Below are 15,920 nucleotides of genomic sequence, written 5' to 3'. Positions count from 1 at the left end.
ATTTATTGTTTGGTGTATGTTACTAAACTCATCAGCGATTCCGAAATTACAAATCGCTACAAAGCTACGAACAGTTTTGCTGCGGATGGGTGCAGGACCTGCACATTATGACCGTATCAAATGGCAACTACATCGTTCTTGCAAAGGTAGGCCATGTGTGTTTACTATTTTCATTGCCATGAACCTGAACGCACCTTGGATGACAAATAAACAGAGCAGAGTAGACTGGCTACGGCTGGTAGTTTCTTCAATTTATTCAAAGTAAGTAACGCACCGCTTTTGACTGTCATTAACGGTAATGGCGTTGTAACGGCGGAAAAAATAATTAGTCAGATTACCCCGTTACTGAAAAAAATAACGCCGTTATGTAACTGGACTGGGAACAGACGAGTTGTCACACTACAAGACCAAAGCCTGCCTGACCATCGCGTACTTCTGCTCAGAGCGCAGTCTGACATCTGACGTCGTCGTTCGGCAGGACAAGCATCTGTCAATCTGTAATGGCCACGAAGGCGGTCTGTATCATATAGTGATGGTCCTCTGCTCTCGGATCAAAGCATTCGCTATAGACAAAACGGGAAAAAAGCATTTTCAATATTCATTTCGTCTACACGGGGTGGAGGAACACAACTTTGCGGTCTGTAGGTAACGTGTAAGTGTCCGACGCTGCCGGTGAAAAACGAGAGATAGAGACAAAGAAATCACATGCTACTCACAAAGTTACACTATTGGTCAATACTTATCAACAAATAGTTGGAACGCGTAGGACGTGCCACACTATTCTGCATGACAAGCAGAAATTCTGATTTGCCAAACTTCCTGCAACGTGGTCGTGAGGTGTCAGAGACAGTCGGTGGGTATGTCACACTACAAGAGGGGTCATAAACTCCCAAATTAAAAATGTTGGCCATGACAGTCAACGGTTTGTCACAACCTGTCTGTCGGACTGCAAGTCGTGAGTCAGGCATTAGTCGGCCCAGCAGATTTTACATGGAGGGAAAACCAGCACTGACCCTGATTTTAGATTGTCGGTCGATGCTGGCATGCAGCAATTGGCTTGTTCATTTTTTTCTCTTAGATCGCACGGCAGATTTTACACAGGCAAAAATCAGCAATCCATACAGGCACGGCATTTATCCTGATTTTAGATTTTGGGCCAATGCTGGCATGAAACCTCACTAATTTTTCCCTCAGTCAGCCTGGCAGATTTTACACGGGCAAAAACCAGCATTCCATACAGGCATGGGATTGACCTTGATTTTAGATCCATTCCTTCTTAAAGGAGGTCCTAACCAAACTTCATGGTGTTCGCCCAGCAACAAACCCTTTTAACCGTTTTAAGTCAAAGCTACCAGCAGTAGGACTAATAGGAGGCCTGCCTAAAAAACATGCCTGCTCTTATGAGGAAAAAGGTTGTGAGCTAATTTTATTACATTGTCTGACATTCATGCATTCACATGGAGAGGCAGGCTCCTAGAAAAGACCTACAAATCTTGAACCAACTGTCCTGATGAAAATGTTCTTTCATTTTTAAATTCGTTTTAGGTAAACAATCTTGGCCTGATTGTTAATATAATCTTATTTCTTTTACATTTTTCAAGAATCTAGACAACCGTGTGGCTGTTAAAGATCCCGCCTCACCCCACTGACCCCAGTCCAGCTCTGTGTGTGTGTGTGTGTCTGGCTCCCTGATTACACGATAGACAACAGACTGTACAGCGGAAACAGGTGCAAGCCATTACCATCACTTGCCTATTTATGCTAGCTCATCGTTCCCACTCATTACCACTTTCAGCAATCCCGTCAGTCGCACCCAGCACCAGCAATTTACCAAAATTTCCCGAATATAAGGCGCACCCGTGTATAATGCGCACCCCAAATTTACTTGTAAAATCTAGGGGAAATTATTGTACCCGTTTATAACGCGCACCCTAATTTTAGAAGAAAACAGAGCTTGTGTACAGATACAGAGATGTCATTTTACTGACTGGTGAAACACAGCACAAGCATAGCACATTGGTAGTTCAAAACATTACCGTAAACTGACAATATTTACGGTAATAATGTGATTTGACAACTTCTCCAACTTACCAGAATCTAGGAGAAAACAAAACAGATGTGACTTTTCTTTTAAAGGCTGCTGTATAACTTGCTCGTTTCCTCATGATGAATAAATGTTTCTTCCATGGATTGATACGGTAAAATGAAAGTGAGAACGTAAATCGGAAATCCGTGAGAGCTCATAGCTGTCAACACGACAGTAACAAAAGGAACTATTGTTATTTGGGTTTGAGTTTCCCGAGGGACCGATATAGTTGACGGACACAGGAAGTGTGTGTCCTTACATTTGTTATGGTCCGAATTGCGGAGCTGCAATAAACGTCGACTCAAATGAGTTCAAGAAACTAAATTCTGTGCTTTATGAAGAGTGAAAAAAGCAGAATTTAACACAGACGAAATCATTCGGCCGATTAGAGTGAAGTATTACCGAAACAAAACGGTGACGTCACGTACCGTAATGGTCGGCAACGGGTCGCCGAATACGTTTCTTCAACGCAACGTGGCCGTGTCAATGAAAAAAAATCGGTTTATATATATATGTAATACATTTATATTTCTGTCTCCATCCATGTACCCGTTTATAATGCGCACCATGAGTTTACAAGTTGATTTTGGGGAAAAAAAGTGCGCGTTATATTCGGGAAATTACGGTACTATTATTACTGATCACTCCACTACCCAGATTATTTTGGTTGCGTTCAGACTGCAGGCATATCTGATTCCAATAGGATTCCTCCTCAAATCTGATTTTTAGGGCTGACTGTTCACACTATTTTTAGCAAGTGTCCAAATCAGATCTGGGCTTGTTCAGACTGGGCCACATTATTGATACACCTGACAGCTTGCTGTGGCAACGAAGGCGTCATCCAGCATAGAGACATCATGCACTGTCAAAACCAGGGGTGGGCAAACTATTTCATAAGGGCCGCAGTGAGTGCGGGTTTCCATTCCAACTCATCAGAAGGAACCCCTTTCACCAGTCTGTATCTTCCAAGAGCAATCAGTTGATAGCAATCAAGTGCTTCTTGTTTCATTGGGTAAACTGTCTGGCCTGGATCAGTTGGAACAAAGACCAGGATACACTACGTCACTTGAGGACTGGTTTGCCCATCCCTGGTCAAAACCTATCTGAGCTATTCAGACTGTGAAGCATCTCGTCCATATCTGATATGAAACTGCCACCCGTTTGTGATTTCAATGGACCTCTCAGATTTCTGTGGTTTGTCAATGTTCAAACGACAAAAGAACCATCCAGTTTCAATCTGGATGGGCTAAAAATCAGATTTATAACTACGCCTTTGTTCCTAACCCAGGGTCTCCCTTTTCTAACTCTTTGCCTATGCCTTTGACTGGATACTGCTCTGACATGACTAACATGCCAAAAAGAGACAGCCAGCCTGTGCAACTGCTATACTCCACACTTTCCATGCAATAAACTTTGTATTGCCAGAATTTCCATTCTCTCTTGTCTGCTTTAAAGTCCACCTCCCAGCATCTCCTAACAGTCGCCTATTAAGTGCCTTATCCTGCTTCCGCCTTCTACTTTCTTTTCTACCTTGCCATCCTCCTTGGGCCCCGGCTTGGATCGCTGGCTGGGTGCTGTCGTCCTCTGCGGGTGGGGATCCCACCCTGTCCCGGGCCTAGTGAACCGTGGTGGTCCCACAGTGTGCCACGTCTGTTGGGGGTTGCTGCCGTGGCTGGGGGTCCGGGTGGGCGGCGGTGGCGCGTCCCCTTGCCCCTTACCTGAGGGCCGGTTAATGGGGGCTGGGACGATCCAGGGGACTGCCCTGGGTCCCTTTGCCCTAGTGCGGGAGGAGGGATGTGTTACCCTGATTGGATGGGGCAGTGCCGGGGCCCTGGGGCGGCCCCTGTGCAGCACTTTCACTTTTCAGCAAGACTATCACACGTCTCAGTGTGTTCACGAATGACTGGGTGCAATTAGACACACTCAGGTAGAGATTGTCAGTGCCAAGATTAGCGATCAGGTAGCATTGAATAGGATGGCAACATATCCACACTTACATGTGAATCACATAATACTGGGGTCCACACCTAACTTTGCTAGGTTATGTACGCTCCACCCCGTCTAATCACGTCTTCTTTTGATTTTTGACTCATCACGCTAACGATAGCTTCACTATGTCCACAGGTGTAAAAATGTATTTAATGTTGTTTTGTTTTTTCCCCTCTTTGGTCTGCTTCCTTCCTTCCTGTGCCCCCTTAACACCTTCCTGCCTACTGCTAGAGAAAAAAGGGGAAAAAAAGATGTGTGGACCAGCACTGGCCCAGGTTCTCAGCCAACACTCACTCATGTCAGTTTTAAAGTATAGCCCGCAGTCCACAGCCAACACTTGGCATACATCTGTGTGGGCCAGACCTTGGCCAAAAGAATCAGTGAGAGCCATTTTATGTAAGAGGGCCATTCTTGAGCCGAGGACCCAACCAACACTGATGCACAGAATTGGCCTTGTAAAGGGCCTAACAAATTTAGCTTCCTGGGTTATGTGTCTACCAATTGGTTCATTCTCGTGTCACCCACCGGTTCCTCATCGTCCCATTACCCCATGTCTATGTACTCTAGCTCCCCGTCCCAGCAGCGTTGTCACTGTCAGCGTCCATGCCATGTGTGTTCCTGTGCCCCTGTCCTGCCTTCTCAGTGTGGTTTGTACTCTGGTTCTTTGTTTACCTTTATAATTTTGGGTCACCTGTCTTTTGTTTGTACATTGGCTTTGGTCACTTAAATGTAACCTTTTTGCACCAATGCCCATATGCCCTGCCTCCCTGTTTCTTTGAACTGGTCCACACCTCGTTCCTCGCCTTCTAGTTCCCCACGATCCCTGACAGGTTTGATTGAGACTTTTACAAGTTCTGCATCATGATTACCAGCATGGTTGGTGGCGTACCTTCTTATGAAATGTTTCTGATTGCAGATGTTCTTATAGTCGTTGGAGTTCTCTGTTATGGCGGCCATATTCGTGAGAAAGCACATAAAGGTTTCTGCCTTCTGGCGGAGGAAGTTCAGGAGATCCCCAAGGCTACAGTACTCTGTGATTACGAGCACTGGCCCTGAAGAGGAACCAAATCACATTTAGACTATTTCCAATAAAACATGCACTAGATCAGCATGCATATTACTTCATGTGGAAAAAGACTTATCATCATGCTACCTCCATAGGTGCAAGCCCCTAGTAGATTGACAATGTTCTTGTGATGTCCCAAGTGACTCAGGATCTTAAGCTCTGACATCAGAGCTTCTCTTTCGTCAGAATGGGCACTGGCTTCAAAGGGAAACAACACATTTGGCATCTCCTTTACTCAAATGAAAATGTTGACTGAGTTTATTACAATTTCTGGAACACCAACCTTTTAACATTTTCACAGCCACGCGCATCACATTGTCTTGATCTCCCAGACCAATGGCTGTGGCCTCCACCACTTTACCAAAAGCTCCTGCGCCTAAGATCTTTCCTGCAAAGTTCGACCTTACTTAATAACTTTAAACACATTTAATTAAATTGTGTATACTAATCATTAATTACACTTAGGCTCTACACTGAGTTGGAATCCAATCAGAGTTGTATCTTATAGTGGGAATGGACAGTGTAAAACAAAACAGAACATTACTATTTTTGTCAAAGTAGAACATTTGGATTTGCAGCTATACCGAGGGTTTTAGAATTTTAGCATTAGGCTACTTGATTTAAAACAATCTACTGACCTAGCTTAAGTTTGTCCCGTGGAAACTCCCATTTATCATTGTATGGCAGTTGTGTAGGGTCAACAAAGGTGTAGTTGTTTCCATCTCTTGCCTCAATAATCTTCCAACGGATCTCATACCTGGGTTTCTGGTTAAGATAGAAAGTGGAAGAGTAGTAGGAAGTTAGGATACATTTAAACTGTCATCATGATGTCACTTGCACATTACCTGCTTATATTTGTATAACAGAAATATCAGAAGCAGAAGGAGGATGGACAGGATGCCTGCAGATCCAGTCAAGGTGGAGGTGAAGAGTTTGTCTACATAAGCAGAGAAAAATCAGTTAGTCATGGTGATTCAGTGTGTTCCAAGAGCCTGCACCCTGAATATATATCTGTAGAAAATGTGCACAAATCTGCATTAGCTATGAAAATGGGTCATAAATATAACAGAGATAACATTAAGCTTTGCAGTAACCAGCTAGCTGTGAGAAAAACAGGGATTTTCATGCTGAACATCAAATGTGGTTTAAGTCACGTCCTTGTGACTAAGCAGAAAAATCACAAGCTTAAAACGGCAATTAAGATAGGCAATTCACCAGAAACTTCCATGGCAAATGTGTCGCTGCTGACTCCAACGAGGTTAAAGGCCACACACTCGACCGTCATTCTTCGGCTGGAAGGTCCCACGGTTAGAACACTCTCGACCGCCACTGCACCGTACTCCTCTCTCTGGAGCTCCACAGTCTGGGCTTGCAAGGGGGTAGCCATCTGCAGCCCAGTATTGCTTTCGTTGCACCTGCCTCAATGCAGGTATAACTTTAGTTTATAGCAGTGTTTAGTAGGATTTTGAACAAAAAACACCGTAATGGATGAAGAATAGTTGAGAACCGGTATGATTCATTCATTCATTCATTTTCCATGCCACTTTTCATCATAAGGGTCGCGGAGGTGCTGGCGCCTATACCAGCTAACTACGGGCAGTAGGCAGGGTACACCCTGAACTGATTGCCAGCTAATCGCAGCAATCATTTACTGATAATAGAAAAATGTTTGGAACTGGTTATGCGGACAAAATTTCTTTATTCTGACCAGCGCCCGGATTAAAGTTATGATTGGATGGACTGTTTTCATTGCCACTCAGACATCACACTTTTGGTTGGAACAAATTATTTTGACATGCGCAGATTGACCAAATATACCGGAAATAGTAGTAGAAGAAGAAGAAGACGACACCAAAGATACTTCCGTGACAGAAATAAATTGTTCCATCCATTTCTACTTTAATGTTATTTTGTGTTTTTTTTCCCAGCTTTCTACTGTTAGGTCTTTCAACAATTGTAAGATCTTAGAACAGGTGTATCCAAACTATTCCACATAGGGCCGCAGTGGGTGGAGGATTTCAATCCAACACAACAAGACGACACCTTTTCACCAATGTGATGTCTTAAGCCTGAGTTATGCTCCTGTTTTGCGGTGACGGCCAAATGACTACGGCGTCAATGAGCATTCGATAGTTCTGCAGTATGGGAAAGCGTTGCTCTGTAATTTCATCACCAAGCCACTAGAGGGGTGTGGCGTTATATTTGTACGGTTTTGGGACATGCTTGTTGACTTCCTCCAGCCTAGTTTAACGGAGAAAAAATATAAACAATGCAAGATGGAATGCTTGAATGTGGATCTTCAGCTCATTAACATTGAATAAATGTGGATCATACAAATGTTGAGGCGCAGGTGATGCAGAAGACGGTTTCGAGGTGGCCTGTCCGACTTTTGATGAAAGAGAGTTCTAGCCTCGGGTGGAAACCAGCAAGCTGTGGCGGCTAGCTTCAAACTAGCGTCGAGCACTGCGTCCAGCATTTTGTCCAAGGTCTGCAAAGCCCTCCAGCCCGATTTATTTGCCGTGTCCTACAACCAGCCAGTGGAAAGCCATAGCAGATTTCTGGCGGCTATGGAACTGCGTTGGAAGCCTTGATGTTAACGTTATCATAAAAGCACCGAGGCACTATCAATCAGTGATGATGTATCATGTGTGAAATGTCTGTTGTTGAAAATTAAACATCAAAACAACTCTTTTGACACCAAAGCTGTGCTTTATTCTTCATATACTTGAAGTGTGACACGTAAATAAGTCACAGACTCACAGCAAACATATGTACACAATAAATGATGAAGTGCACCAACCAAAAATACAACATAAAGTGATTAAAAAGCTGGCAGTTTTTGGCCGACCGTGTGGCCATTCGATTCCGAACACACACATACTTGTCTCGGTGGTTCTTCCATTTTTTTATTCAATCGCTGGCTGACCTCCAGCCCCGTATTTTCAGCAATCTCCTCCCACGAATTGCTTGCCATTTAGCAATCTTCATAATGTCTTGACGAGACATTGTAGAAGTTGTCATACTTGCTCTTCGTTGGCTTGGTCCATTTTTGCATGTAGCAAGGTAATATTTGACAATGGCGGTGATTACGCGCTGAACCGGAAAAAACAACAGTCTGAGCGGACCAATCACAGTCCATTTCCACCACGTCACAGGCTTTGACGCGACTCGAAGTCAAAAAATTGAGGAGCAACAGAGGCTACGGCTTAGGCTCGTAAATCAGGTCTTCCTTGACGGCGGAGGTCTGACGCGGAAGCATAACTTGGCATTTACATGTGTAATCGGTTGATTGTATTCAGATGCTGCTTGTTTTAGCGGAAACTGGTTAAACTGCCTGTGTTCGATCGGTAGAAACAAAACCAGGGCTCACAGCGGCCGTAGAGGACCGGTTTGGAGACCCTTGTCTTAGAATATCTCCAGCAACAGGTTTGTCTCGAAACCACTTTAGTCTTGCGCCTCCCCTATCTTCTGCTCGCTCTGATCCAGCTAGCTAGGAATAACAGAAATTCCTAAACTGATGTCACAGACACGCACGGTAAAGAGGGCTTGTTCTGAAATTTTGGAATGAAATGTTTTCATATGCACCAATGGGATTATCAATCGACACCACCCATCTTGTCCGGAATAGAATCTTGATCGGAATGGGCTGGATCGGGTGGGAAAATTCCGGATTGATTGTGTACACATGAAGCATTTTTATTTTATTTTTTATTTTTTTATTATTTTATTTTATTACTTGTTTTTTAATTATTTATTAGGGCCCGAGCACTAGGCGTGCGAAGGCCCTATTGTTTTGCAAAGGATTATTTATTTATTTATTTCAGGGCAATTGAAAACGGCCAATTTGGAGGCCTGAACATGCACGAAAAGTCACCAAAATTTGCACATACGTGCGGAAAATTGTAAATTTCGATAATTTTGCAACGTTGAAAAAAAATGTAACAAAATGGCTCAGTGGCGCCACCTTGAAATTTTAAAATTGGCCTATAACATTAGGGTCTGTCAACGAAGAGCAATGAAATTTGGAGAGTCTATACCTTGTCCAAAACCGCTCCAAAAAAGCATTTACACCCATATTCCAAACCCAACAGGAAATCGGTTATTTTGGATCGAATATGAAATTTTTATCGATTTACAGGGTGCACATTTGAGGCCTTTTCGCCAAAGGGGTTAGTTGGATCATCTTCAAAATTGGTAAGACTATTCAGGAGACATATGAGGTCTTAAGTTTTTAAAATGGTGCGTTTTCATTCACGGGTCTGACCTGGGCGTAGTGCCAAAGTCGGCCATTTTTTCGGCAAAATGACAAATTCAGTAAATGACTAATAGTTCCTTCACACAACGTTCAATCTTTTTCATATCTGGCATGTATGTGCGAAATCCCACCCTTAACACGAGTGCATTGAAATATTACCCATTAGGCCTAGCGCCCCCTAGTGACAACAGGAAATGCCTTTTTTTACGAGACAGGTTCCTCCTCCAAGGAAAAAAAATCTGTTGACCTCAAACCTGCATCAGGGGAGCCTTAAGACCTGTGTTCAGGTGCCTGATGAAAAATATTGAGGTTTCGTTGAAGCGGAGGGGTCCAAACAGGAAAGTGAAAATGACCGTCAACAATTTGTCTCGCAAAAGACTTTGAACAGTCATAACTCGGCAGATATACAACATATCTGCGCCAAACTTCCCGTGCTTGTTGAGAGTCATACTCTGAAGGGTCTGGTAGGGGTCATTTGCATCAACTCTACAGTGCCAACTAGTGGCGACAGAAAGGAGTTCTAAAAAAGGCCTTTCCTATTGGGTTTTTTCAACGTAGAGCAATGAAATTTGGGGAGTCCATACCTTATGCAAAACTGCTCCAAAAAGTCTCTTGCACCCATTTTCCAAATCCAACAGAAAATCGGTTATTTTGGATGGAATGTGAATTTTTTATCCATTTGTAGTAAAGTATACATTTGGAGGCCTGAACATGCACGAAAACTCACCAAATTGTGCACATACATGCGGCTTTGCGTGGATTTCGATAATCTTGTGGCGTTACAAAAAAATGTAACAAAATGGCTCAGTGGCGCCCCCTTGAATTTTTCAAAAAGGCGTTTCCTATTAGGTTTTTTTAACGTAGAGTTATGAAATTTGGGAAGTCGATACCTTGTGCAAAACTGCTCCAAAAAGTCTCTTGAACCCATATTCCAAACCCAACAGGAAATCGGGTATTTTGGATCAAATGTGAAATTTTTATCAATTAACAGGGTGCACATTTGAGACCTTGTCACAGAGGAAATTAGTTGGATCATCTTCAAAATTGGTTAGACTATTCAGGAGACATAGGAGATCTAAAATTTTCAAAATGGTGCGTTTTCATTCATGGGTCTGACCTGGGCGTGGTGCCAAAGTCAGCCATTTTTTCGGCAAAATGACAAATTCAGTAAATGACTAATAGCTCCTTGAAACAACGTTCAATCTTTTTCATATCTGGCATGTATGTGCGGGATCCCACCCTTAACAAGAGTGCATTGAAATATTACCCATTAGGCCTAGCGCCACCTAGTGGGAACAGGAAATTCCTTTTTTCACGAAACAGGCTCCTCCTCCAAGGAAAAAAAAATCTATTCACCTCAAACCTGCAAGAGGGGAGCCTTAAGACATGTGTTCAGGTGCCTGATGAAAAATACTGAGGTTTGGGTGAAGCAGAACAGTCCAACAGGAGAAGTAAAAATGACTGAACCCATTTCGTCTCACCAAAAGTTTTGAACAGTCATAACTTCTACAACACATCTCCGCCAAACATCTCGTGCTTGTTGAGTCATACTCTGAAGGGTCCTGTAGGGGTCATTTGCATCAACCCTACAGCGCAAACTAGTGGCAATAGAAAGTCACTAATTTTTTCTAATATATGTCCAGTTCTTTTCAGGTTGGTCATTGTAATTTCAAGACCTTTTGTAATACTTATTTCACGGCCCATATCCACATGTCTCTGTCTGTTGCCATGATGACCCTTTGTTCACCATTAAAAGGAAATAGACTCAGGCAGCTTATAGAGCCACAGAATTTGGCACACTTGGTCGAATTGGCCCAGTTAGAAGATTCATTTTGGTTTTGAATAAGGGCTTGGCTGCACAGCTCAGTAGCGCCTCCTTATTTGTAGTACTCTTTCCAATAGGGGTTTTTATCTATTAGGTGTGTGAATTTAAAGAGCCGACTTTCGAGCATGTTATGTTTTAAAGAGGTGATTAGAGAGGACGATCTGCCACCACCCTGACCTGCACACTGTCCGAGTTGCGTGACGTCCGAGTTGCGCAAGATTGCGAGGGCCCGTTCAGTCCTGCTTGCAGGCCTAGTTTTATTTATTATTTTATTTTTATTTTTATTTTATATCAGGATTTTAACTCAAATAAAAGTGTCAACGTAAACATAGCCAATGGAACCTTCAAAGGCAGAAAGCAGAGTAGCATCCCATCAATAACCACCTACTTTTATTTCCATTTGTTATGTACAAATGAAAATAAAAGCAGATGGTTATTGATGGACTCAAACTGGGACCGTTTTGTTCCAAAGCAACATTTCTTTCTGATCAACCCCTGCATTGCCACCAAAAATTTGCAATATTTCAGCAGCATGACTGCCATCCATTGAATAATAATATTTGCACCACTAATTTCTTGTAAAAACGCAGTGGTTTTCATTCGTCAAGGACACTCACGTAGGGCGTATTCCGAAACATTGGTACCAGATGATTCGAGGGGCAGGATAGCCAAAGGACGTGCAAGTCAGTGTGGTCACATTTTCCCATCGCACCATGGCAACCGGTCTCTCTGTCGTTGAGAAGAAAACACTGGAGATCAACATAAAACACAAAATCGGGACCAGGCCGTTTGAATATGGCACTTACGATACATCTGGACTTGGAACGTGATGGAAGCATTGGCCAAATTGCTTCTCGCACTGAAGGTGTACTGGCCTTGCTCCTGAGCATTCATTCTCTTGAGTTGCAATGTAGCATGATATCTGATTGAGGGAAAAGGAAGAGAAACTGAATGGTGACCACTGTAGAACTGAAAATGAAAGAACACCAGCTACTTAGCTAACATGTGGCTAGCACCACAGATTGATAGGTCTCATGTAGTCTAGATATACTTCATGTCAGCCACTGGAGACCTTAAGTGCCTATGATTTGGAGGCATAACCACGCCGGGATGTGCAGGCATCAGAGAATTGTTAGGGGATGTAGCATTCGTATTTCAGCATTCATCTTCACCTTGCTAAGAAATCCAGCATATATTGTTTTTGTACCAGCAAAACATCAAATCCAGAAGAACTTTGCTGGATTTGTTGTGTTTACTGGTCTTGCTTGTACAGAAACCAGCAGATGCTGCTTTTTTTTAAGCAGGGCTGTACTCGGTGTATGCTAACGGTCCTTGTCCTTTATCTCCAGCATATCCTCACCTAATAAATGGAAGGATAGCCATAGGAAATGAAAATCCAAATTCACCTGTTATTATACCGGATGAGTTTGTTCTCCTGAGCAGACGTGCTGGGAGACGTTGGAGTTTGCCAGCTGTGCTCCACAATGTGGGGGTACGCTTCAATAAGCACCATGAGCTCCAGATCTTCCCCTTCGTTGACCTCAATTGCAAGACCCTTGTGGGTCAGCTTTGGGGAAAGTTGCGGCAACAGGCGGATGTATGGCTTGTCTGCAAGTACAACTCAAGAATCAATACCCGATCAGATCATTCAGAGCTTTTAAGGGGCCGTTTACATAGAGAGGCTACAACCAAATGAAAAGGAAATGCCCCCTTACAGATTGACGAGCACAGAAGCGGAGCTCATTTTCAATCTCCATTTGAAATAATCTGCACAAATACAATGTAGTATCAACAGCCAATACCCATACCTCCTTGACAACATCCTTCAACAGTGGACATTTTATCCGCAAAGTGGTGAAAAAACCTATCAAAATTCAGCAACTGCAACCAAGGTGGAATTGGAATCAGGGCGTGGAGAAGGAGAGGGGAATACCCGGGAGATGAAGGTTTGTTGGCCCACAACAAAGCAGCGCAGCTAAGAAAGCATCGAGCGCTGCCCGCGGTGTCCTAAGACCGAGAGTTCCAAACCAGGCAAGCCAAATGGACATGCCCTTCAACGCTCAGCCGTCTGCTTCAGTAGGGTTTCTCCAAAACATTTCGCGAGTCACGCGACCAAAACCATTATAGTGTAGTTCCACATGAACGGTAGAATTTTTCTCGCAAGTACTCAATGATTCTTCACCGACAACATGTAATGTCTTTCATAAACAGACATCCCAAGTCTGCCGGAAGCTCTGGAAGTCATCTTGATATTTATAGTGGCTCCCTGATGCCCGCAAGTCCAACTATGATACATATAAGTCAGAAAACACAGACAAGACTGAAAAAGCAGTTTCTGCTCTTGCACCCCTCTTTAAAATAAACTGTTGTATTTAAAGAAAAATAACTGTTGTGTTTGTTAGAACAAGATGTCTATATGCTGCCATAGCAGATTCATGCCGCATTAAGCCCCCAAACTATTTTCAATTGTCCATTTTACCCTGGAAACCCCCGTTTACAGACGTCGCACAACTGCTTTTGTTTCAACCCAGCCATAAAAAGAAGGTAAGTAATTATATTGATTATTTAAAATGTCAGTCATTTTTAGGTTAGAATCATTAATTGATGTCTAATATTTCGTTAAAAAAAAAAAAACACTTCAAACAATTATTCACTTGCATATTTGAAACATTTAAACAAATTACGTCACAATGACAAAAATGGTGTCTGTAAATAAGTAACGGTTATCTACCTCATATGTATTGCTTAATTGTATTTTTTTTTCTTACTGTCGCATTTCCCCCGATATGTTAGATGATAAATAATCAATCCAAACAAAGAAAAATTGAAAAAAAAAAAAAAAAAAAAGAAATCTCGACCACTCCTTGATGTCTATGATTTCTGCATCACGACCCTTGTTATATTACTATGTTTCACCAATAAAATCCCCCCAAAATCCGGCTGTGGCAATTCAGATCTGTGTCTTGACACTCCGTGATACATGTTACATGGAGTTTTTGGATCGTAACAAGGTAAGTAAGCGATAATATCTCGTTAAAATCGTGGCGTCTTGAATTATGCTCTCTCATACTCTCACCTCCAGTTAGGGTTTTGCTGTTTAAATTGAAATGCCCTCCTGTTCAGAATGTTTCTTAATCCAGAAAAATTGAGATCTTAAGCTTTCCAATGATGTATCACATGTGAATATCGGACAGTTTTGAAATTTGGCCAAATTGGGGGTCTCAGAGCAGAACTTCAACTTCAGTTTTTTTCCGCCATACGTTAATTTACATAAAGACTTTTCTTACTATGTTGTGAACGTTGGGGGGATTTACCGTAATTTTTGGACAATATGGCGCACCTGACTATAAGCTGCCATCCACCAAATTTGACAAGAAAACGGCATTTGTTCATAGATAAGCGCACTGGACTATAAACTGCAATTGCACTCACTGTATTATGGGACATTTACACCAAAAGATATTAACCGGTGACACTTCATTTGACAGCGACATATTAAGACGGTCATAAGACCAAATTAACCACCAAAAAGCTTTGAACCAATTGGCTGCGAAGCTTTATTTCTTCAAGATGCTTCTTTCGTCCAACACTTCTCCCTTGGGGGAGACAGTCAAACTCTGCTGTCATCACTTTTGTCATCCAACAATGTTCTCTGCTAATTATTTCTTCAGTTACTCTACCAGTTGTTTCATTAATTGCTAGTCATGGTATTTGGTAAAACTTTATTTGACAGTGGCGCCATAAAACTGTCATAAGACAATCATAATTACGACATGACACTGTCATGAGCATTAATGAATGCTTATAATAGATGTCACTGAGTGTCATCCGGCAAATTATCTCACTTTTGAATGGATGTTAAAGATCCGAGCTGGACATAAATGGAGTTAGTGACATAATTTGCCAGATGACACATATTGAAACCTGTCATAAGCATACAGTAATGCCCATGATAGTGTTATGTCAGAATTATGACGGTCTTATGACGCTGCTGTAAAATAAAGTGTTACATATTAACCCAACTAAATCAACAAATAAGTCACACTGGACTATAAGCCGCAGGATTCAATATGAGGGGAAAAAAAGTAGCAGTTTATAGTCTAAAAATTACGGTATTTCACTGTCTAGTTAAGGTGAAGAATGACAAACACCGCTGCGGACTGAATGATTGTAAAAGACATGTGAAGTTCATTTTAGTTCTGTAGGTTAAACTGAATACGACAGGAGAAAAAAAGTCTTAAATAGCATTATTATGTGAAATAGAATCATATTTTGAGACGATTCAACTACATACAACAATTTGGCAAAGCGCAGATGACGAGAAATTCGTCTTTCAATCCGCCGTTTAGCCACGCCTACCATTATAGGGCTCTAGCGTCCCCAACAGGAGGATGACATCGGCAGGCTCACTGTTTCATCTGATTTAAAATTCAGCCCATTGGGTGTGAATTTTTCTGAACGAAGAAAATGCGACGCGGAGAGCCGCAAAATGTCATTGTTTTAGTCTGTCTACTCCAATATTTTTACAGGATATTCTTTTTATCCAAGTATTTTTCCCTAACAGCTAAATAAATGGTATGGTCATGACAAATAACAGTCTTGTGCTAAATGGAATATGAAATAATAAAAATGCATTTATTCAGTACGGCATGGCAAAATTACTCCATAATGGTCAAACTGTCGACTTCGCACCTCCTGA

The 15,920-nt window shown here is 42.2% G+C and overlaps 1 protein-coding gene across 1 annotated transcript in view; it reads right to left on the bottom strand.

Moving 5' to 3' along the window:
* csf1ra (colony stimulating factor 1 receptor, a) overlaps positions 1-15,920 on the bottom strand; it is a 66,977-nt gene that overhangs the window by 31,376 nt on the left and 19,681 nt on the right. The window contains exons 7-15 of the mRNA XM_057850811.1: positions 12,628-12,829; positions 12,028-12,143; positions 11,839-11,950; positions 6,357-6,556; positions 5,987-6,078; positions 5,780-5,906; positions 5,425-5,529; positions 5,229-5,339; positions 4,965-5,127 (exon numbers count right to left, since the gene is read on the bottom strand). Of these exons, the coding sequence (XP_057706794.1) occupies positions 4,965-5,127; positions 5,229-5,339; positions 5,425-5,529; positions 5,780-5,906; positions 5,987-6,078; positions 6,357-6,556; positions 11,839-11,950; positions 12,028-12,143; positions 12,628-12,829 (1,228 nt within the window). The remainder of the gene's footprint in view (positions 1-4,964; positions 5,128-5,228; positions 5,340-5,424; positions 5,530-5,779; positions 5,907-5,986; positions 6,079-6,356; positions 6,557-11,838; positions 11,951-12,027; positions 12,144-12,627; positions 12,830-15,920) is intronic.

This window comes from Corythoichthys intestinalis, chromosome 11, assembly GCF_030265065.1.
Source record: "Corythoichthys intestinalis isolate RoL2023-P3 chromosome 11, ASM3026506v1, whole genome shotgun sequence".
Taxonomy (NCBI): Eukaryota; Metazoa; Chordata; class Actinopteri; order Syngnathiformes; family Syngnathidae; genus Corythoichthys; species Corythoichthys intestinalis.
Note: the sequence above shows the minus strand (reverse complement) of the source record. Positions and strands in the feature narration are given on the sequence as shown.